This window comes from Toxoplasma gondii, chromosome VIIa (assembly GCF_000006565.2).
Source record: "Toxoplasma gondii ME49 chromosome VIIa, whole genome shotgun sequence".
Lineage (NCBI taxonomy): Eukaryota > Apicomplexa > Conoidasida > Eucoccidiorida > Sarcocystidae > Toxoplasma > Toxoplasma gondii.
Genome location: NC_031474.1, coordinates 4,235,822 through 4,258,787, shown reverse-complemented (window position 1 = coordinate 4,258,787; position 22,966 = coordinate 4,235,822). Strand labels below are relative to the sequence as shown.

General features: G+C 56.3%; 4 protein-coding genes across 4 annotated transcripts; 1 reads left to right on the top strand and 3 right to left on the bottom strand.

The window, feature by feature from the left end:
* Positions 1–43: 43 nt before the first annotated feature.
* On the bottom strand, positions 44–6,816 carry TGME49_281675 (protein kinase, putative; the record flags this gene model as incomplete). Its single annotated transcript, XM_002371357.2, has 1 exon — positions 44–6,816. One exon carries the CDS (start codon positions 6,814–6,816, stop codon positions 1,471–1,473), a length of 5,346 nt encoding a protein of 1,781 aa, XP_002371398.2. The 3' UTR covers positions 44–1,470.
* A 79-nt stretch (positions 6,817–6,895) lies between these two features.
* On the bottom strand, positions 6,896–7,372 carry TGME49_281660 (hypothetical protein; the record flags this gene model as incomplete). The annotated part of the gene is made up of 1 exon (XM_002371354.1): positions 6,896–7,372. The coding sequence occupies one exon, from the start codon at positions 7,370–7,372 to the stop codon at positions 6,896–6,898; it is 477 nt and encodes a 158-aa protein (XP_002371395.1).
* A 2,990-nt stretch (positions 7,373–10,362) lies between these two features.
* On the top strand, positions 10,363–14,210 carry TGME49_281650 (hypothetical protein). Its single transcript, XM_002371353.2, has 2 exons — positions 10,363–13,026; positions 13,345–14,210. Exons 1-2 carry the CDS (start codon positions 11,520–11,522, stop codon positions 13,803–13,805), a joined length of 1,968 nt encoding a protein of 655 aa, XP_002371394.1. The 5' UTR covers positions 10,363–11,519; the 3' UTR covers positions 13,806–14,210.
* A 265-nt stretch (positions 14,211–14,475) lies between these two features.
* TGME49_281640 (hypothetical protein) lies at positions 14,476–22,211 on the bottom strand. Its single transcript, XM_018781881.1, has 10 exons — positions 21,086–22,211; positions 20,871–20,942; positions 20,294–20,498; positions 19,073–19,781; positions 18,132–18,440; positions 17,696–17,977; positions 16,429–17,077; positions 15,928–15,992; positions 15,439–15,559; positions 14,476–14,935 (listed from the first exon to the last, which is right to left on the bottom strand). The coding sequence occupies exons 1-10, from the start codon at positions 21,384–21,386 to the stop codon at positions 14,802–14,804; spliced, it is 2,847 nt and encodes a 948-aa protein (XP_018637459.1). The 5' UTR covers positions 21,387–22,211; the 3' UTR covers positions 14,476–14,801.
* Between the last annotated feature and the right edge of the window lie 755 nt (positions 22,212–22,966).

Below are 22,966 nucleotides of genomic sequence, written 5' to 3'. Positions count from 1 at the left end.
AGAAATGGGATTTGTGTAGAAAGTAATAACTTTGACGACAGATGGCGTAGCGTTGCCTAGACAGCTTCCTCAACACGGACAGATCATTATTTCTGGCGGTGCATGTTCCGATCGCACAGAGTGCGGTCCTCGGCCGTTCTCTCCGTGCACGCCGTCGTTTTGTTTCCAGTGTTTCGGTCTGTTTGTAAATGCTCGTGACAGTTCCTCAAATATTGCGATGCCGCATGATCTCACACGTCTTCATTACGGAAGTCAGCCATAACACAGAACAGACATGCTTCTGCCGGCCACCGAGAACCGCAACCAAATGGCCGGGTCGACTCATGCTTTTGTCAGAGAGATAGTCCTGTTCGTGAGAAACGTTCCTAACACAGTCACGGACTGTTCGTTGCTTCCGAGTTGGGGTGCCTTGTGTTTTTGACTGCTGGTCGCGTTTCCGGGTGAGCTGCAGCAACTCCTCGGTTTGATGTCCCGTGAAAATCTCCATAGATCGCGTAGCTTCAGGTACCTTGAGATGTCTCTGCCTTGCTATCCTCCGTGAACCGTACGGGCCTTAAACCACTCCGAAGCACAAAGCGACGCGGAGAAGGGAACTCAGTCAAAGAAGGGGATAACAGAGGAAAAAGCCGCAGTTGTAGAGAAATCAGTTCTTCGGTGTGCCCTACCGAGCATTGGCAGTGCCTTGGATACGGTTAAAGACGAAACGAACTTCGTCAACTGTGTTTGCTTTGGGACATGCACACATGAAAGCATTTTCAAAGCTTTGTATAACCCGTTTTGAAACTTCAATAACACACGCCAAAAGGACGGCTATGCGAATAGACTAACATGAGACAGGTCTTTGCAGTACACCCAGACCGGGGGAAACCGGAACAGGCCGTGCCACCACGAAGATGAAAAGGAAAAACAGGGATAGAACCGGCCGCAGAGGGCGAACAAGCGAGTGCAAAAACTGTTTCCGGGATCCGAGAGCGGTCTTGGACTCCCGACGTACCCGGACAACGACTGACAAAAAATTGCGCCCCCACTTCTGCCACAATTCTGAGCTGGGCTGGAGTTGCTTCGGGACGGGACGACACGTCAGGAATCCTGTCTCCTCAAGTAAACCAGGAAAGCTGCTTGCCAGTGCGAGCGCGGCGGGCAAGTTTCCTTTACGAAAGCGCATCATCACACAAATCAACTGACAATACACAAACACCTACACATCCGCGCTGTATGTACGTCTCTATGTTCCGCCTGGAGTGCCTCCTCGTAGAGACGAACAGGACCGTTGCTTCTCCGAGAGCGCGGCACGGAGAAGAGAACCTGCATTCTTTTCTACGTTCAGAACAGATCCACCTCCAGTTTCTGCCGAGACATTTGCTTTTCCACCTCTGCACTGTGCCCTGGGGAAGCAGCCGCGGGCACCTAAATATCGCACTTTCCGCCAGCTGTTTCCGCCCGTCACCAGCATCTGTCTCTCGGTTTACATCAGTTATTTCTTTTTCTGTTTTTGCTCGAGCGTTTCCCGGAGGTCAAGGGAGAAACGGAAGGGCTCGATGCGTTTCTGGCCACAGCGGGGTCGATCATCAGAGGAGAGGTGAAGAGGACGTCAAGCGGCAGCCAGCGCTTGACGCGGTCGTAAGTGAGGAGGCCAGTCACAATGCGCTTCAGTTCAGGGTTCGTGATGTCGCCTCCTGGACAGCCGGAGAAGTCGATCTCCCCATCTGTCCGTCTGAGGAGTTGGTCGAGGTACTGCGCGACGGCGACCGGGCCATTGCTCCAGAGCGCGTCGGGGACGCGGAAGGGCGCTTCGCCGCACCATAGCTGGACGATGGCGACACCGAGAGACCACGAGTCGGTGGCCATTGAGGGCGTGAACTTCCTTTGCTGTCGCGCCCAGCAGGCGAGGTGCTCGGGGCTCAGACTCTCGAGGGAGCCGAACTCGCAGCTGGTCGGCTCGACGTTGACGCCCGTGATCTTCTCGCTCGTCGACAAGTCTCCAAGGTACACTTTGCCATGGTTGTCGAGCAGAAAGTGCTCGAGCTTCAGGTCCAGGTGGACGACTCCACGCGAGTGCAGACGGCCGACCGCCGCAACCATCTGCCGCACGGCCTCGAGCTTCACTTCCTCGGGCATCACGTACTGCTCCGCCAGCTCCCGCATGTCGCATGCCGCGAGCGGGTACAGGCCTCCGATGTTGGTCACGTGCTCGCCGTCGCGGAGCTGCGTCACCTTGGGCAGCGAGGAGACTTCGCCCACGGCTACGGGCAGCGCGATTCTCTCGCGGCAGAACAGGTCCCGCGGTTGCTCGTTCTGCTGCATGAGAATCCGCACTGCATGCAGCTCGAGCTCCTCAGCCTCTGCGCAGACGCCATCCGCCGTCCGCTGCCATGCACTCACGCCGGCACCCGAAACTCGGTCGACGGGGAAACGTGACACGAGCCCAGTCCGCTCCCGCTCACTCAGCTCCGTCAGGTGCAGGCGCAGGGCCCAGCGCGTTCGACCCTCCCAGACTTCGAAGAGAAGGGTGCCTCCGCCGGCCTTGAGGAAGCGGCCGCGCTTCAAGGTCTTCGGCTCGAACGGCTGACCGTGCGTCGGCTGCAGTGTGAACAGGGCACCACGTGGAAAGAGCCTCTCGAACGCGCCACCCGCGGCGGCGACTCTGCCGCGGTCGCCCGGGAGAACTGGCGTCTGCCGCGAATGCGCAAGTTCCTTCGCCGCGTTCTCCATCATCTGCACCGCGCGAGAGTCCTCCAACAGCAACGCCGGCTCCGGATACAGCAGCCCGCGTCTCGGCCAGCTCTCACCAGACACAACGAGGGGCGGCCCAGGCGTCAGCCAGTTGTGACCTCCGCTGCCGTACCCACCGCGCTCGTCGAACGTCTCTGCCGCCTCCATCGCTTCCTTGGCACGTCGCTGCTCCAGTTCGTGATCGAGGCGCGAACGTCTGCGCGAAAGGCTCGGACCGGCCGATCGGGAGCTGCGCTCGCGGGCTGGCAGCTTTTTCATGGAGTGCTCTTCACGGCTTCCGCGACTTTCCTCACTGCTCTCTTCGGGGTCGACGTCTTCGGCGCGCGCCAATCCGGATCGGCGGTCCACCTGCCGCAGGTGTCTCGAGCCTGGGGTTGCTGCAGACGAACCGGCCTCGCGATGGCCCTTGCTGCCCTTGCGTCTGCGTCGCGACCGGTCCTCGCTCCTCCGCTCGCGGCTGCGGCGGCTGCGGTCACCCCCGCCACGCCTCTCGCCGAAGAAGCCGAAGCTCTCCTCGATGCCGGCCGCGTCACCGAACTCGGCGACGTCGCCTTGGAGTTCCGCTTCCAAGTCGCTGAACGCGGAACCGAAGATGGAGCGCGGGACAGGGCCGAAGCCGCGGCGCCGAGGCCCAGAGACGCTGTTGTCGGCGGTTGCCGAGAAGCTGCTGGTGCGCTCGGCGGTCTCGTCGCCGCGTTGTGGCTTTTGGTGCAGAAGGACAACATCCGCTTCACCAAACGAACCACGAATACTCACGCGGTGCTTCATATGCCGCGAAGATGCCGGGCCGGAACCGGAAAACGAGCCCGACATACCCCGGTACTTGATATCGCTCTCGGGCCGAGTCCGCGAATTGTCAGACTCTGTCTCACCCCGCGTCGAACTGATGTCTCCGACCGTCTGCGACTGCATCCCCTTCTCGAGCTCCCTCAACTCTTTCAACAGCTTCTCCGCTTCGCTGTCGCCCTGAGACTTAGCTGTTGTCTCGACATTCGAGTTAGCCGCTGCCCGCTCCTTCGGCAACTCTGCAGTCGGCGGCAGCGCTCCTTTCGTCTGCGGGGAGTCTGCCGGAGAAGTTTGTTCTCCAACGGTCGCCTTCTTCTGCGTCGCCCCGCTGGCAGGCTGGGCGAAGAGCAACGACAAGCGAGGAGGGAAGACAAGAGACGAGATTAGAACGTTCGCGAGAGACGTCGGGACTGGCTTCGACTCGGTCGCTTGCAGCGCGCCAAACCGAGGCCCACGCATTGGCTCATCCAGCGAAGGACCAGTCGCTCTCAGCTCGGCAGAATGACGACCATGCTCGTTTGACGCTTCACGCTGAGCCTCACTCTCGGACAGCCTTTCAAGCTGAGGAACCCTCGTCGCGAGCTCTTCAAGCTTAGGTAACTTCTGCAACAGCTCGTCAAGCTGAGGAACAGTCGCCATCAACTCCTGTAACTGCGTTTCAGTCTCACTCGGCTTTTCAGCCTTGGGTTCGTCATCTGTCACCTCAAAAGCCTTGGTCGCAGCGCTGGTGTTATCCGCCTCGTCTGGGTCGAAGAGAGACTCGTCCCCTGTGTTCGCCCTCCTGAGTACGGAAGCGACGTCGACGGGAGGCAGAAACTCATCGTGCGTCTGTCGCTCGCGTCCTGAAACGACTGACTCCGAATCGACCACCGAGGTCGACCCGGGGGCCCCCTTCGACTTTTTCGCGGCGTCAAGCTTCGACCCGCGACTCGCGAGAACCGCTGAGATGGCGGGGAAACCGCTGCTGAGCAGAAACTCTGTCGCCTCCTTTTCTGCAGAGGTCGGAGTCTCGGAAGACAGGGGGAGCGAGCCTGTCGGTGCGGAAACACCAGCGGTGGTCGGCGCGCTGGAGCCTGTGTGAGACTTCTTCGACTTGCTCCTCTTGCGGTTTCTGCGGTGGCGCTTCTTCCCCCTCTTCGTGGACTTCTGCCGGCCCTGTTCGGCCGATTTGGAAGCATCGGCGGCAGAAACCGCCTCAGCTGGCTTGCCGCCTTCTTCCGTTCTCTCCGCGCTGACAGCGACTCTTGCTTCGATCGAGTCGGTCCCGACAATCGCATCTGCATTACCTTCTTTCGGATCTTTTGCCACGGCTTCCCTTTCGGTCAACGACCCGCTCTCCATCTGGAGCAACGCATCGACAATCGCGGCCGTCTGCGGCTCGCCTTTCCCAGCCAACTGCGTATCGCGTTTCATGGTCTTCTCACCACGCTTCCCCTTGCTCCTGCTCCTCTTACTCTTCTTCCCTTTTGTTGTTGCATCGCGTTCCACCTGGGCTGTCGTCTCCCCTCCGATGTCGGCCTTCGATTCGCCTTCCGTCAGTGACGCCTCTGAATCGCCTTTCGCACCCTCCTGAAGATCGGCTTCCTTAGACTTCTCACCACGCTTCCCCTTGCTCCTGCTCCTCTTACTCTTCTTCCCTTTTGTTGTTGCATCGCGTTCCACCTGGGCTGTCGTCTCCCCTCCGATGTCGGCCTTCGATTCGCCTTCCGTCAGTGACGCCTCTGAATCGCCTTTCGCTTCCGCCTCCCGATTGCCTTTCTTGGACTTCTCACCACGCTTCCTCCTGCTCCTGCTCCTGCTCCTCTTACTCTTCTTCCCTTTTCTTGTTGGATCGCGTTCCACCTGGGCTGTCGTCTCCCCTCCGATGTCGGCCTTCGATTCGCCTTCCGTCAGTGACGCCTCTGAATCGCCTTTCGCTCCTGCCTCCCGATTGCCTTTCTTGGACTTCTCACCACGCTTCCTTCTGCTCCTGCTCCTTCTCCTCTTACTCTTCTTCCCTTTTCTTGTTGCATCGCGTTCCACCTGGGCTGTCGTCTCCCCTCCGATGTCGGCCTTCGATTCGCCTTCCGTCAGTGACGCCTCAGAATCGCCTTTCGCTTCCGCCTCCCGATTGCCTTTCTTGGACTTCTCACCACGCTTCCTTCTGCTCCTGCTCCTTCTCCTCTTACTCTTCTTCCCTTTTCTTGTTGCATCGCGTTCCACCTGGGCTGTCGTCTCCCCTCCGATGTCGGCCTTCGATTCGCCTTCCGTCAGTGACGCCTCAGAATCGCCTTTCGCTTCCGCCTCCCGATTGCCTTTCTTGGACTTCTCACCACGCTTCCTTCTGCTCCTGCTCCTTCTCCTCTTACTCTTCTTCCCTTTTCTTGTTGCCTCGCGTTCCACCTGGGCTGTCGTCTCCCCTCCGATGTCGGCCTTCGATTCGCCTTCCGTCAGTGACGCCTCAGAATCGCCTTTCGCTTCCGCCTCCCGATTGCCTTTCTTGGACTTCTCACCACGCTTCCTCCTGCTCCTGCTCCTGCTCCTCTTACTCTTCTTCCCTTTTCTTGTTGCATCGCGTTCCACCTGGGCTGTCGTCTCCCCTCCGATGTCGGCCTTCGATTCGCCTTCCGTCAGTGACGCCTCTGAATCGCCTTTCGCTCCTGCCTCCCGATTGCCTTTCTTGGACTTCTCACCACGCTTCCTTCTGCTCCTGCTCCTTCTCCTCTTACTCTTCTTCCCTTTTGTTGTCGCATCGCGTTCCACCTGGGCTGTCGTCTCCCCTCCGATGTCGGCCTTCGATTCGCCTTCCGTCAGTGACGCCTCTGAATCGCCTTTCGCACCCGCCTCCCGATTGCCTTTCTTGGACTTCTCACCACGCTTCCTTCTGCTCCTCTTGCCCTTCTTCCCTCTTGTCGTTGCATCACGTTTGCTTTGAGTCTTTGCATCACGTGCCACGGGAGGCGTTGTCTCGAAGTCGACGTCGGTGGTCGATTGGTCCTGCATCTCTGACTCTTCTGGACCGCCTTTCGCGGAGACGTTTCCATCGCTTTTCTTGGATCTCTCACGACGCCTCTTAGATTTCACGGTCGCGTCTGGCCCGGCCTTGGAAGCTCCACGCTCGTGTCCAGGGACAGAGGATACGCCGGTGTCGGCGGCGACGACGGCGAAGACATAGGTGTGAGAAGCGGGAGTGGAGAGAGAGACAGAGAGAGTGAGGAGGGCTACGAGAGAGCAGAGAAGCGTCAGAGAGAAACGCAGAGAGAGAGGTGTGCGAGAGGCCCCCGAAGAGGAGCGGGGCGCAGCCGCGCCGCCCGTCATTTTTTTTCTTCGGAGTCAGTGACGGCAGAGAAAGGAGAAAATCGCACCGACAGGCAAACTGCCCGGTTGACCGGGCTGGCTAGAGCGTACCCCAGGGAGGAGACGGAAGCGACAGGCGGTACTCGAAGCCCGGGCAGTTTTCGCGGTACATCTGGCGAGAGAAGGACCGCGAAGACCGCGGCAGGAGCGTCGTGGAAGGAGCACGCGCTTCCACGCAGATGAAAACGGAGGAAAAACGAATGCTGCGTTGTCTGTCGGCGCCTCGATTCGGTTTGACACAACGGAAATCTTCAGCGTCCTCGGCGGGCAACCCCACCTGGCCGACACCCCGCGGAACGCAATTTCCGCCGACTGCGGTACTTTTGTGTCTTCCGCCTCGAAGAGGCGTCGGTTCCGACCTACGCGAAAAACCGATCACAGATGCCAAGCGCCGGACCGGAAAGAATTCAACGAAAATAGTCAGGGCCCGACAAAGCGCTGCGCCGCCCAACTTCACACAAGCGTCCGCAGAGAGCACGCACGATCCTCGGGGGGCATGCCAGACGCCGCATGCCATAATGCGCGCGATCCCGTCATTCCCGCGCGGAAGATGGCGCGACAAAAACGGCGGACATGCACGCCCGGTGCCCTGGAGCGACGTCTCTTGGGGTGTCTGTACACCGTGTTCACAGACGAACGAAGGGTTCCAGAAGAATTGGCGCGTGGAAGGGTGAACGACTGTTGACAGACTGTTTTTCCTCTCCGCTGCGCGGATTTTTCGTTCCTCGCATGCCCGAACTCCAGAGACACAGCAGGCCCAGGCGACCCCGCACGGTCGGAACGCCTCCGCCCCAGGCGGAAGTGGACAAAGTCCCCCGATACAGACCAAGAAACCCGACGCAGCGCAATGTGAGCAGAGTTGCTTCTCCTCATTTCCGGAAACCTTTGCTAACGGGAAGGCGAACTCAGAAAGACGAGTATTTAAGATGAGCCGCCACACGCGGGAGCGCGGACGATCCTCCCCGGAGAGGCGGATGTTTAGTCGGCAGGGTTGTGTTGCGACACCGTCGGCTTCGTTGTACGCACGTACGGTGAACCTTCGGTTTCTACAAAGACACAAGGGGGAAACGACGTGGAAGACGTTGAGTTGCATGGGGTCGATAACACCGCGATGCTGCTAGAGACCGCAAAAACCCGTATATAGAGGCAGAACGGCAATGCCTGGGAGTGTGCGATTTGCCGTGCTCCCGTTATTTCTTAAACACTGCCAGAACGAAGCACGACTGGCTTCTGTGGAGAAAGCGAGAGATGACACACCGAAAGGAGTAATGCACTGGAAACTGCCACTCGAGAAAAGTGGAACTGCGTCCCAAGCGCCTTGATCCCTTGAGCCGCGGGATAGAAACAAGGTGCAGAGTAACGACAGAGCGGAAGCCGCCCCAGATCGTTAGCAAGAGAGGGGAGTACGTGCGGTAAACCCTCAGAGCAGAGAAGGTTTCCGTTGTTTCTGCCAGAAAAGAGGTATTCGCAGCCTTTGCGCAAAATAAAGAAGGTAACCGCCGCTACTTCTTCACATCAAGTACTCACTGCTGTCGTCTGTCGTTCCCCTCCCAGATACTGCTGTTTTGCCTAACTTGTCCTTTAGATGTGAGAGCGTCCATGGAAAACCACCTTCATTTACGACATTCTGATTCAGGAGCTGACTCCTTCAACTCTGGAGTCGATTTCTACTCACTTTGTGGATCGAAACTCACGTCGACGCTTCAGGCAGTGACCCGTCAAATTTGGTGTCATGTTGCACACTTTGTTCCACTGCACTCTACCCTTTTGTACAGCTGCCCCTTCAGTGTGTTCATGTCGGAAAGAAAAACCTCCATGGAAAGGTGGAAAGCGCACTGAAAGGCTTCCGAGTGCGGCGGCATGACCCTGGATCAAGGGCACTTGTGTCTGTACCTATCCTCCCTCGTAAAAAAATTGACAATAGAGACACAATACATCTGAATTCAGACAGACGGCTGAAGCTTGAGCCGCTCACACTGATCTTAGGCTTCGCACAGATTCCATAGCTCAGGCAAAGCTCAATTCGTCTTACCAACCCAGAATCTAAAACGCAGCTGTAATTCCCCGACACGAACACTTTCACTTCTGGGTGCGTGCTTTAGATTCTGCGAATTCGCAAAATTCTTACCCGCGGAATAATGAACGTTGCAGTGAGTGTGGAGCGTTGACAAGCGCTTAAACTTAGTTCAAGCCTAGTGGTACCGTGCTGGACTGTTTCTCGCAACGACGAAACACCAGAGAGATTCGCCCTGCCAATTGCGGCTGGGAGAGTGGCAAGGGAAGACCACTGGAACGTTTGTCTTTCGAGACTCTGCAGACACAAGACGTTTCTTTTCCGCGAGCTGCACGTGACGGCCGCCAGCAGTTCCTCTGTCTTGAACCACCGACGGAAGTGTGCACCTTCACTGCAGATTGCTTAGTGAAGAGGTCGCTGTTTACTTCTGTCCGCGCTCTGTTTTTCTGCACATGGTCATTTTTGTGACATCCTTTCCAGCAGTGATACATCATTAACGGAACTATGACTTCCCCTACGAAAGAGCCGCCTCCCTCTGCCCCCTATAAACGCTTGCTTAGAGAGTAAATGTATGCAGATATGTTCATTCCGTTGAATATATCACTGAACTCTGTCCGTGGAGATTATAGCGACCCCCTTTAACTTCCCAGTTTTCCTGATTTTCGTTTCGGTACATACTGATATGCAGATGCAGTGACAAAGAATCTTACCGATCTTAACCAATTCACGCATTACTTCTTACAGCGAACAATCGTAGTACGATGCCGCTTAAAGTCGTCGCTGGCTGTGTCGCCGTGTGCCGTGGGCACCCTTAGATTTCCAGACTTTGGGTCACCAGCAACGCTCAACATTACACCTTGACTCTCACCGAGGCCGAGCCCAATCGACACTTATTTTATATATCTGTGTAGATATGTACAGATATAAATACGGAGAGAAAGGTCGACATTTCTACCGTGACGGACCAAAATAGTGCGTATTGTCCCGTGTAGACGAGCTTCCAGACGGGATGACAGAACTTCCACCGTCACCCGAATCAACAAGCACTCGTAACTGGCGTCTGCACCAGCAGCGCTCCGACCCTGAAACCGTGAGTAGTGCGTGCTGAACCCGCTGTGTCATTGGTTTATTGCACCTCGATTAAAACTGGCATGGCAAGCCTCATGAAAGAAACTGAACACGCCTGTTTGTGTTTTAATGCTTGTTTCATTTAGCAAGCAAAGAAGAGAGCTGCGTTTTCCCTAAGAACAGACACCGATGAAGACGCGCTCCTGAAAAGCCGACCGTTACAGGAGGCACGAGTAATTACCGTTGCTCCCATATCTCTCCTGAGTGTCCGGCAACCGTGAAATGCCATTTCCCCCCCCAAAAGAGGAAAAACACGAGACGTGCAAAAGCTAGCTGGGCAAACGGGAAAAGAGAATCGACGAAGCAGCGACGCGGGGCAGTCGTAGAGAGAGCCATCCGCGACAGCCTCAATCTGTCTGGCGTCTGTAAAAGACTGTCGACTACCCCTGATTTCTCTCTTTTTTTGCTTACTCTTTCCAATTCAATTGGAATTCGCCAGCAGTCTACTCCGGCGCCTATACCCTTTTGTTCTTCCCGTTTTTCCCGCGGAAATGTCGCGCGCCGAATCTCTGCGCAGCTGTTCTAGCCCTGTGTAGCCGTGGCAGCTGACTGCCTTGCAGCTCATTTGTCTTGAATCGCGTTCGCGGGATTTCTGGCGTTCTAGGACTTGTCTTTCCGTTTTATGTCTGTCTCATGTCTCATACGCGATCCATCTACTCAACGCGCAACCTCGCACTCTCTGCTGCGAGTGACAACGTGCAGACTCTTCATGCTTTTCTCAGCGCTTTTGTTCGCGGTAGAACCCCGGTCTGTCAACCGGCGTACTCACCTTTGCGCCATTTTAACGGTGGTGTCTCTCTTGCGTCGGCTCCTTTTTACCTTACCCTCGCCATTCCCTTTGTCTTTTTGTTTCGTCTGAGTTCACGCGTGCATTGCCAGTCTTCCTGCGTCTTGGGAGAAGCCCGCTTCGGGTGCCTCTTTGCAGCGCACATTCCCCGCGGTTGTAGCCCCGCCCGAGTAGCGGCTGGTCGAGAGTCGTTTTTTGCCGACCAGAAGAAGCGGCTCTGCTCAAGTCTGCCTTTACTGTTTCCTGTATGCCCTCTTTTCTCTTTTTTTCTCGTTCTCCTGCCTCATTCCCGTCGAAAGAACTCGGATTTCCTCACCAGCTTGGTGGAAGTCTCTCCGGGCAACCTTGCGACATTCCTTTAGGCTCAACCACGTCCTCACTTCTCTCAAGCGTCTACCCATCCTTTTACTCACTTGCTTTTGCTTCCTACGCCTACTGACGCCTTTCTGTCGCCTGTGGTCCGTTTCATAAAGTTCTAGTTCGTACGCGTTCGATAGCAGGTTCCGCTCTCGGTTCCCTCAGTTCCCCGGGGGCGGACGCAAGTGCTTTCCGCGCTTTTCTCTACTGTCTTTTCCGTTGCTGTCTTGTCGCCGCAACGCCTCCTCCAGCCTCTCTGACAGACAGGCAAAGTCCTTTACGCCAACATCATTTGTGCGCATGTGCATGCACTCGAGAAGCGAACCGTAAACCCCAGCACCTCAAAGGGCCTAAACATAACGCTCGAGAGCAGGCGCCATGGACGAGGAGGTTGTCTCTTCAGTTATGGAGGAAGAGAGCGAGCAAACGTCTCTTGCTTCTTCCGACGACGAAGGCGACGAAGCGTTCGCGCGCGACCTCGACGCGGAGATGTCTGCTCTTCTCAGTCAGCTGCAGCCGCCGGCGAAGCACATAACCAAGAGCCTCGCGCCTGGGCTGCCGAAGAAGGCCGGCTTACCTCTGCATGCGCGGAAGAAACTTCCTGCGCTCGTGCCTCCGAAGAGCATGGCAGTTCTCGGAGTCAAGGCGAAAACGCCTTCTCTGTCACTGCCCCAGGCTGCAGGAGCGGGAAGTTCTGAACTCAGCCAAACCGACACTGCCTCTCCTGCGAGTATGCACACCCCGCAGGACTCACCCAAGGCAGAAGGAACTGAGGAGAAACATGAACGAGAAGATGAATCGCGTCCAGACGCGACGCTTCAGAAGAAAGCCTTCCCGCGGCCTCCGTCGGTGAAGCCTACGCTCGAAAAGTCACCTTCCCTTTTCCCGCGACCTCCTAAGTTAGGGGGACCTGCAGACAGCAAAAGCAAAGCTATTCCGAAACCGACAGTCGAGCATCGTCCTGCTCCTTCTGCGCCTCTGCGGATGCCGCCCAAGGCGACGGCGGAGCCGCAGCCCAGTGCAGGACCCATGACGCAAAGCCCTGTCTCAGTGAAGTTTCCTCGCCCCGCCAAGGCGCCTGCCCAAGAGAAGGCAGAGCATGCGAAAAAAGTTGTGCTACCCAAACAGTTCGGTGGAACACTGGGAGCGAAAACGGAAGCCCCGAAGAAGACAGCAGCTGCTTCCAAGTCTTCTCTGCCTCCACAGTCTCTGTTCCCTCGTCCTCCCGCTCTTCTTTCTGAGTCGTCGCCGTTGGCGTCGCAGCCAAGCTCTCCTCTCTCAACCTCTTCTCCTTTCCCCGAGTCTCCTGCTTACCGTGGATCTCCTCCTCATCCACCCGCTGCTCCGCATGCAGCCGCTTCTCCACACCCAAGCGCTTTCCCGCACCCAGGCTCTCCTCCGCAGCTGAGAGCGCCTCTTCCGGACTTTGTGTCGCATCCAAATGCGCCGAAGGAGACAGGGACCTGGGCAGAAGGCGCCGTTTGGGAGACCCGCCTGGACCATGCAGACGGAGACAGCGACGAGGGTCGGGGCCGCAGAGACTCGACGACGACAAGTGAAAGCGTGGAAGAGGCGCGGAGAAGGGAGGGCAGAGCCATCCCGGGAAGCCTCGCCAGAGTGGCGCACAAGAAGTTGGCGGATCGCCCGCTGGCGACCGAGACAGAAGCAGTAGGGGGACCGAGCCCCAGGCCGTCCCGCGAAGCAGGCGACAGGAGGAACGCACACCGTCTCGACGTGGATGACGAGTGCAGACAGTTCGCCGCCCACATCCTCGATGAAGCAGAAGCCGACGCAGAGGTCACTGCCACCGCCGAGGTGTCTGGAGACGTCACCGGCGAAATTTGGCTTGACGAAATCCTCGAGTCTGAATCGGACAACGACTTAGGTGGGGTTCCTCGCTCTCACGCTTTTCTCTGTAGAGGAGGAAAGGCTTCGCGACGCATCTGTTGATGCGTGGAGGTCGTGGTGCTGCACATTGATGTTCTTGTTCTCTGAACCGGACCGCCTTCGACCCTTTACACGAAGCCTGTGCAGTGCAGCGCGTTTCCGTGAGGCTCTCTCGTCATCGGAGAACCACTGCGAGTCTCGAGACAAGACCGTTCTTCTAGCTCTCTGATTTCGCTTCTTCTTCTCTCCTTCGTACAGGGCTGGTCGCTTTCGCGCTCTGTCGCTATTTCTTTCTCTTTCTGCTTTTGCGTTTCAGATCCGCTGGACCACCGGTGGGGCATGCTGCTCTCGGACCCGCGCTGGGAACTGCAGCGCATGCAGCCGCGCTACCAGTATACGCCTGTGGTGCAGGCGTCGTACGTCGCTTCTTGCCCGTTCGGTACTTCCGTGGGCGTCCGGGCGCCGCCCTACCGGAGTCTCTACCGTCGGCCGAAGAACTACGTCGTAGGCGTCTCCTACTTGCGGCACTACGAACTCCCCACGGTCTCTCGCCTCCTCAAGGCCCCCGCCCCGGAGTTCCTCCGCAAGCGGCCCTGGACGAAGCACCCAGAGGGCTTCAAAGGCATGCCTGTCGGCGGCGGCCTCCACTTCGAAATCGATCTCTGTGGAGGCAAGCCGCGCAGGGCAGGCAGAGAAGAGAGAAACGTTTCTCAGCGGTGCTGGAAGGAGACCAGGCGAAGCAGCAGAGCGAACAGAGACGCCGCTTGGTTTGCGTGAGAGAAGAAGAAGACCCAGGAGCGACTCTTCGTTTCTCTGGGTCAACGCAGCAGCACTACGGACAATTTGCGTGTCTCGCTGATTGGGTGGAGTCGGTTCTTCGAGCTAAGTGGAAGAGCAGCCTTCTTCCCATGCCTGTGCCTCTTGGCTCTTTTCTGTGTGCTTTGTGCATGCGATGAAGACACAACCGCGCTGCTTTGTTGTTCATCTGGACACTGTCGACTTCGCCTGGCACCATTCCGAGGCGAGTCGTTCCCTCCCGAAACGCATTTCGTTTCAATTTGCGAAGCTGCGCATGCACGGCGGATCTTAGGAAAAGCACAGCTCCACGACAGTGAACGGAAGAGACTAGAGAGAATGGAGATAAACATGAAAAGCGAGATGGAGAGAAAGAGGAGGGGAAGAGAGTGACATCGAGATGAAAGTAAGGAAGTGGAAGAGACCCGCGAGATGCGTCACGAGCCAAAGGTCTTTATGGTTTACAATTCATTCAAGCGTTTTCACACGTCAAGCATCACATGGTGCCCTCGCGCTAGGCGAGCTCGGTTTCGTCATTTCGAAAAAATGCGCTTCGCTCCGCGAAAGATTTTTTCTCATCCCCTTCAAAAGCCTCCACACAGACCCGCCGGATCAGAAAGCCCGGAAAACGAGGAAGAACGCGAAAGGAGCGATGAACGATAAACACAAGACAACGCACCTGCTGAGAGGAGAAAAAGAGGATAAAAAAACAAAAGGAGGAGGACTGCTCGATTCCTTTTTTTTCACTCTTCGCAGCCACGCTCTTCTCTCGAAGCATATCGCCTCCTGGCTTCCTCACTCTGGACTCCAGAGACTCAGACATCTCAAGAGCTAATGCAACTGGAACTATATACACACACTTGCGCGTACACACAACTGCATGCGTGCATATTGCATGTGTATATGCATACATTTGAACGCTTCTGGCAACCTTCACGGGGGACGGCTGCGGCTTGAACTCCTCTTTCGGAATGTCTTTCACTGCGAAAGCAGTTTCCGCAGCTCCGTCTGCGTGAGAGGCGAGAGAGAAGCTGCAGGGCCGAGACCTGCCGCGAGAGCTTGGAGCCGCAGAGCCTCGTGGTCGCGCATGCGCAGCATTGCCTGGCGCACTCCTGAAAAAAAGTGACAGGCGAGCCTGGAAGTTCCCTGATGCAGTTCTCCCTGCCGCTTTCAAACGCTCCAGTCGACACTAAACGATCTTAATCATGTACGCGTGGATTCACGAGCATGTGTGCCGGCCAAGACACCGACATTTACTCATCTATCTATACAGGTGTATGTAAATATAAACATCCACGTATCCACAATTTTCCACCTCACCCAGTGCATTTGTGCAGACGGATATATCTACCTGCGTTCACCTATCTATCACGTCCATCTCGATATATTTGTACACAACTACAATTACGTATCCACCCACATGTTCACGTCTGCATACTCATACCCATATATATATATATATATATATATACTTTCATATGCAACTCCAGATATAAACCTGTACAAATTCATATTTCTATCGACCACTGTATTCGAATATATATATATATATGTATCTTAGGATTTGACAGCGATGTGTAGTGTCCTTTGCGTTTTTTTTTATTTTTTGACCGACGTCTATCGAGTTCGTCCATCGCGGCGGAGAGCTCTGGAGAGAGGGCCGAGGTCGCAGGGCTCGCGCCGCGAGCGGAAGCTGCAAAGCGCCGCAGCAGCTGCTGCTGATGAAGCACCTCCAGCTGAAAAGGACATTGCATGCAACCAAATCAACAAGTGAGCAAGTGCACACACAGAGAGTACGAAGCAATTTGCATCGCCTCGGTGCTAAAGCAGAGACATTTTCTCCTTTTTTCAAGCACCTGACACGCGCGGTTCGGCAACTGGCGGCCGCGCCGTGTGCAGCTCCTTTCAGAAGAGGAGGAACAAGCGGGAGAAAAAAAGCAGAGACGGAGAAGAAGGCGGGAGAAGGCCGCGAAGAAGATACGAGTGGGGAGAAGAAAGAAGAGAAAACGAGAACCACAGAGTCAACAACGAAACGTTGCAGTAGCGCCGTGTGGAGAAGGAAAGGAGGAAGGAGAAGCCGTAGACAACTGGCGAAGAGGCTTACAGAGTTGAGAACAAGACCGGCGGCGGCGTCGCGGGCGGCGACGCTGACATGCGGGTGGGAGGCGCCTGAAGAAAAAGTTGATGCACTCGAAACTCGGAAGAATTCAGTTTCAGCCCACACTCGTCTTTTCAGGTACTTTCAGCTCGTACTGACGGGGAGAAGGGAAGCGCGTTTCACAGAACAGCCACCCACTGGACTGTTCGCGGTGTCGCCTGCACTTCACAGCGGCCTCGTTTCGAATGGACATCCCCAGGGATACTTGACTTGCTCATGAAGAGTCGCACGGTTCCAGGAAAAAAATCGCAGACAAGCAGAATGAGAGCTCTCGCGGTACACGGCTGTCTACCTCCACGCGTCTCTCTCCTTCCCCAGAAACCTTTTCATATCAACAACTGGAGACACAGCAGCAGGGACGCGCATTTTCGGAGTCTCCACGCTTCCGATTCACCTTTTCGTTCTCCTTCAGATACGTTGGGCTTCTACTGAATGGCCTATGCTCACCAGTAGCCATTTCTTGCCCTGAATGTCCTTCGCGGCTTTGCTCGATCCGACGGGTGACGGCGGCTACGGTGCAAAGCCAAAGGGCAAAGCCTTCGACGGCGCATGCGAAAAAATTGATCAAGACGGAGCACTCGACTTGCGCCTTTCTCCAGACGTCTCTGGCGTCTGCGGCAGTTTCCTCGGAGTTGAAGACTGAAGAGCGCCCTGTGGGTCCCGGCTCGCTCGTGAGGCTTTTTCGCCGGTTCCAGATCGAGGCGAGAAGGCTCAGGACGGCCGCCATGCCCCGCGCCACCGCGCCGTCGCCAGCTGCCGCTCGGCGCTCTCTTGCAAGCTGTTTTTCCCCGCATGCGTCTCGGGCAAGTTCATGCCCTTCCGGCTCCGCAGAAACAGCTGAGGCGCCTAGGCGACGCTTGAGGAAGGCGAAGACGAGAGGCGGGAGAAATGGCTCGACCTTGGTCCAGAGAGGAGAGGCATCGCGCGGTTTCTTGAAGGAAGCGACAACCGCGGCGCCACAGGCAGACAAGAAAGGCGAGCCCGCGAGGCCGCGCCGCTCGCGAGAGGCCGCCACACACAACTGCTGCATGTCGTGCAGCAGACGGAGAAAGTACACCGCCGAACCTCTCACCAGGTTTCCGTACAACGAAAAGAGCTGAACATGACACATACGGGAAGACAAAGACATGCATGCACACACACAGAGACCCTCACTTCAGGTACGCAAATGTACATATAAATATACATAGAAATATATATATATATATATATATGCATGTATATGTAGAATTGTAGGCATGGTTGTTTTGCGTTCCCATGTTGTGCGCCTACAGGTGAACGAGATTTCGAGCAAAGACATCCCCCCTCAATTCTCGATTCTTCGACATCCATGCAAATGCCTGCCTGCATGTAGAAGTCAAGGTTTTTACTCTCTTTTCCTCTGTCTGGAACATTAGCTCATGATGACGTAGTGCAACACGGCGAGCGCCTGTTGTACAGCAGCAGTGTAGGCACCGCTAATACCCCTGCAGAAGTCCTCGCTTTCCTACTAACAGAGATGCACATCCCCACTAAAAACACAAACGCCTACGCGCCTACCTATATATTTATATATTTACATATATATATGACTGAGTCCATACATATATATATATATATATATATAAAAGTGCATGTATTTCGGTGAGTACGAACCTATGTGCGTAAATGTGTGTGGAGAGATGTCAAGTGTATGCTAGGATGGAAAGAGCATTCGTCTTGCCGTGATTCTCACCAGACTGGGCGTCCCGAAGATTCCGGTTTCGAGCATTTGCTGCGCCGCAAGAGTGGCGGCTTCGCGTTTGGAAAAAAGGAAGAGTTCTTCGCCTTCTTCGCTCGCGGCCGTTTTCTTCGCGCTCCGTCGCGCCTCTTCCCACTTGGCTGCCCCTGCGCCCGTTCTGCATGCATCGCAGGGGCGAATCAGCGAGGCCTGCGGGTGGGGTGGAAGCAGAGGGAAGTCGTCTGAGGTCTCCGCGAAGAACTCGGCGAGGGCCGGCACCAGCGGGCAGTTCTCGCGCTGACAACAAGAAAGAGGAGAAACCGAGACTCTGTGGAAAAAGACCGTTAACTCTTTTCTGTCTTTCCCCGACCGGAAAACGAGAAAACTCACAGACTCTTTGCCGCGCTGTCTCGCAAAGCAGAACCGCCCTTCTGCCTGCTCCGAACCTCACCTGAGCAGTCGAGTGGGGGTCTTGCAGCAGAGCCAAGAGCTGCCAGGCGCCGCCGAGGCAGCCCCCCGTCTCCGCGCCCCACGGTCCCGTGGAGCCCAACGCGGTCGCGGCGGCGCCTGGGGCTCCAGCGAGGTCGCCGCGCTCGCAGACGGGGCAGAGACCCCAGAGCGCAGACCCAGCGGGCGCACACGAGAGAAGACTCGCGCGAGGCCTAACAGGCACATAGGGCGGCAACGCGGAAGGTACGTCCGCAGCGACGGAGCTCTGAAGCGCCTCCACGCAGTCGTACAGCCAGTGAAGAAGGAGACACTGAAGAAACAGGAGGAAACAGACATAGGGAGGGAGACATAGAGACTGGACAGGACAGAGTGAAACGCACAGCGACAGAGCCGCAGAGACGGACGGGCAGAGACAGCAAGCCAGAGGGAGACACACAACAGCAGCAATACTGAGATAGAAAGGAAGAGACAGGACTTCAGAGAGAGAGGGAGAGCCAGTGGAGTCTACGAGGTGCGGAGTTGTCTTTCGGACATTCAGCGCGTCTTCGACTTGTCTTTGGTCACGGAGGAAAGAACTCATCATTCTCTCCAGACACCACATGCGCGATCTGTTCACGAATTGCCTCCACTGACAGTCGTCCGATTTGCGGCTTTGCCTGCGCCCCCTTTGAACTGTGTTTTTCCGTTTTTCAGGCTAGGAAACTGGCGACGAAGGCTTGTCTTCTCTCCTGCTGAAAGACTCGGGCCGTAAAGAGCCAAAGGTTAGTTGTCGAGCAACTGACAAGAGTCGAAACGCAGTCCGTTCAGGACGATTCGTTGGGGTGAACTGTGTCTGTCTCGATCGGCAGAGAAGGGCACACTTCACACGCGTTTTTCGTCGCTGTGCATTTGCTTGTCGTCAGCTCGGAAGGCCCGGGTTTCGATTTTTTTTCTGCTTCTCACCTGGCCGTCGAACCCAGTCCCGGCATGTGGCGGCGAGAAGCCGAGGAGCTGCGCCGCAGAGTCGGAGAGAGGCGCGCAGTCGCGTGCAGCTGGAGTTCCAGAGGAGGCCGACGCAGAGGAAGAGAAGGGAGGAAAGCAAGAAGAGAAGGAAGAGTTTTGAACAGAGGACGACGCGCAACAGGAGCGCGAGACGAGAGAAGACGGACAGGAGAGACGGCCGATGAAGGAGGCGACGGAGAGGCAGTCTGACGCCCGCGCTTGCTGCTGCAGCTCTCCGTGGACGTTGAAGAGAAGGAGAAGAAGAAAGAAGACGAGAGAAGCGACGAGGATGGCGATGCTCCAGTCGCAGATGCCGTCTAGGGCGAACCCCGGGCGCGGGGAGAGCGAAAACACGAGAGAGACGAGGAAAGAGAGAGGCCGCGAGAGCGCAGAAGAAACCGAAAACGTGGAGACTGAGGCGTCGTCGAGCGGCGCACTCGCGAGGCTCTCCGGAGCCGAGAAGCGCGCCTTCGTAGGGAAGGAACTGAAGACCAGGAAGACTGGCAGAAGCAACAGAAACAGAGGAACAGCCAAGAGGAAACCCGCGAGCGTCTCCACGCAAGCCAGACGCGCGCAAGGCACAAGAAGAATCGGCGCAGGCCCCGGCTTGGAGGGACACAGCAGCAGCTGATATCGACTTTGCGCAACGTGACGATACAGATGGAGAAATCTGCACAAAACACACAACATCAAACAGAAAAGCGGCAAATATGCACGCGCACATCTAGACATATACACATTTACATTTGTATGTATACATATACATATATATATGTGGAGATAGATACACACAGAAATACATGTACACATACATCTACGCAACAACATACGTACATATATATATATATATATGTATATATATGTATATATATATATATATATAACAGGAAATGCGTGTGGGATGATGGGGCAGTCTGCGAGGCGTTTCGCGCTGAGAACAGACGTAAGGAGAAACTGAGAAGCCTGGGAGAAGGCAGGAGACTTCGAGAAGACAGAGAACTTGTGGGAAACTCTTCCGAGTGGAAGAGACGCGGGTACAATCTTGTCAGGATTTGAACCTTCGTTAGAGTTCAAACTGGACCGCGAGACCTTGCGTCGTTCTTTGAACTCGATTTCCACCACATCAGACGTTTCGGAGCTCCTCTCTGGATGTTTCGCCTCTGCACAGTCAGAGGGACGTACACCGTGGCGCAAGCAAAGAGGACGAGAAATGCATGCAGGAGCGTGCGGGACTCTTCTTGCAGGGCTTCGCGGAGAGGCGAGAGAGCGAAGGAAGCCGCGCCTAGGTGGAGGAAGCCGGCGACGAGGAGGCACAGCAGGAAGCGCGGGGAAGAGAGAGGGCCGAGCAGTGAGCCTTCGGACGCAGCTTTGACAGCCTCGCTCGGCGCTGAAGAGACGAGGAAGAGAGGAAATGAAGACAGTGGAGAGAGGCGTTTGAGAAACGTGGATTGTGAAACGCGACAAAGAAAGACAGGCCCCCCCGACAAGAAAAGAAGGTGGACTTGACCCTATCGAACTGCGTCGATGTGACCTGGAAGAGACCTTCCTCGTCACGAGTTCCTCTTCTTCGCGCTTCTGCCCTTTTCCGCGTTCCGTCATCTTCTTCGTCGCCATCGTCACCTTCTCTTCCATTTATTCTCGCTCATTCTTCTCCTTTCGACCGCCTCTTTCGCTCTCTTCCCCTCTCGCTCTTCCTCTCTCGCTCGCGTCGCGTTCTCGGCTGTTTGCCGCCTTGACAGACCCACGGGGAGACACTTACGCGCGAGAAGAAGGGAGCGCGCGCAGACGGCGAGGAGGAAGGAAAGGAGAGACAAGACGGCCGGCCAGACTGCTGCAAACAAGACAGGATAGCAGGGGAGACTTGAGAAGTCGAGTCAGGCAGCGGCGGCTGACGGGGACAGAGAGACGCACGCGGGGCGAGAAGCGCCGACTCAGCAGATTCGCAGCGCAGAAAACAACGCGAAGCTTCCGTACCGTCACTGGGTCCAAGGAGCTGAAGCCGCGCGCCGATGACGCATCCCGCAACCAGGCAGCAGGTGTACATACTCCCGACGACTTTGAGCGGCACCTTCAGGCAGCATGACTTGAAGAACGCAGGCCACAGTCGGAGACGACCCCTGCTGAAGACAAGGCTGGCACCCTGCGCGCATGCAGAGAGCGCCGCGCTTCTCTCTCCCAGGGCGTCTGGAAGCACGGGGCGCTCGTGAAAGTCGGAGGACGAGAGGGCGGAAGACGCGGACGGCCGAGGCCGCGCACCGCCTCCGTAGATCTCCATGGTTCACCGAAGAAGCGAGACGAAATCGGAACTCGGCAGGCTAATTCGCGCGACGGAGTCTCTTGAGAGTACCCGAAGGGGCAGGAGAGAGCGCGCACCCCGGCGTCTCTGCGAAGCCTGTCCGCGACTCGATATGGTTCTGTATTTGGAAGGGTAATGAGCTCGGAGATGAGATTCGGCGGTGAGGGAGGAGAGAGAAGAGACAGGAAGAGAGGGTCTGGAAACGGAGTTGAGGGGAGAGGCAAACGCGTTCGAGAGATGAAGGAAACAAAATCGGCAGGAAAGCAACAGACAGGGTCCTAACGGTTTCCGCTGTCTGGTGGAAAGAAGTGTATGACGGGAAGAAGCAAGAGAAAAACGCGACACAGAGAGAGAAGACGACGCAGAAGCTTCTTCTCTCTCTCGTCGAGAGAATTACGAAGGCAGCCTCGAAGGTCGAGGAAGGAGGTGACCGGGAGGTGAAAGGTCTTGGAGAGACAAACAGCTCAACTCCGTTTTTCGTTCTGCGAGGAGCACGGATTTCCGGAGTGGCGGCAAAGGCGGCTTCTCCTTGCAGGGCAGAAGAGCATGCAGCCGCAGACAGCGGACGGGGACTGAGGTCCGACGAAGACTTCAGGTACCCAAGACAGGAGAAAGAGCATGGTGAAAAGAGACGAAAGGTCGTAAAGAAGAGGCGAGAACGCGAGGTCTTTTCTACGAGGTCAAAGTCACACACTTTTGTGCTGGGCACCGGGAGAGCGTGCGGCATACGCGGCCTCCCTTTCTCCTCGACTAGAGGAGAAGTTCGAGGCTTCGCTGATTTTCCTCGCCGTTTTTCACTTGTTCTGCTTTCCACTCTTCTGCCGGTGCTGAGCCTTGTCCCCTTTTCTCGCGGTCGCGATCTCTAAACGACCTCTGTTCGCGCATGCACGGACACACACCGGGGAGAGACGAAGACAAGCGACCCCGCATGCGCCGCGCAGATGCTCTGGGAGAAACGGTCGAGACTCGAGCCCCGCGAATGTCAGCGGCGATCGCCCGAGACAGCTTCCTTCCGCAAAAGAGCCTTTCTGCTTTTCTCCGTTTTCTGGAGAATCTCATGAGAATGCCTTCGCTGGAGAACTCAGCGTCTCTTCGGTGTGCCAAGTGTGCTAAAGAGTTCTCTCTTCGAGACGCCTCGAATGTTCGAACACACGCTGCCTTCCTTGCTGTCTCGACACTCCAGACTGAACTGCTTGCTCGAAAAGCAAAGCGACAGACGATCGCATGCAACTTGACACACGTCCCCGAGTGCGCTGAGTTGAAAGAGCTTCCTGAGAAGCGACAGGCCTTTTGAAGGTACCGAGCCAGCGCAGAACAGAGGCACCCTCACAGCCTGCAGGACACCGATACACTCGGATCTGTAAGGAGTGAGGTGTAGAGACCGCGGGGGAATTGAGCGTTCTCTCGTAGCGCCTCTGTGGGCTGGCTCCTCGGGCATCTGCCGCGGAGCTTGAGCTGTTCCTTGTCCACTCACGGCTACACATGCGCCGGGTTTCACACACACTCGCGCACTTTTGTGGGAGAACGAAGACGGCAGTCGATACGACTGCCACTGTCGC

Coding starts and splice junctions, on each gene's coding strand:
- TGME49_281650 (XM_002371353.2), top strand. CDS start 11,520: ATGGACGAGGAGGTTGTCTCTTCAGTTATGGAGGAAGAGAGCGAGCAA. Junction 13,027..13,344: donor TGAATCGGACAACGACTTAG/GTGGGGTTCCTC, acceptor TTTGCGTTTCAG/ATCCGCTGGACCACCGGTGG.
- TGME49_281640 (XM_018781881.1), bottom strand. CDS start 21,386: ATGGAGATCTACGGAGGCGGTGCGCGGCCTCGGCCGTCCGCGTCTTCC. Junction 18,441..19,072: donor GGACTGGGTTCGACGGCCAG/GTGAGAAGCAGA, acceptor CTGTTTCTTCAG/TGTCTCCTTCTTCACTGGCT. Junction 15,993..16,428: donor AGGGCAAGAAATGGCTACTG/GTGAGCATAGGC, acceptor CTTTTTCTTCAG/GCGCCTCCCACCCGCATGTC.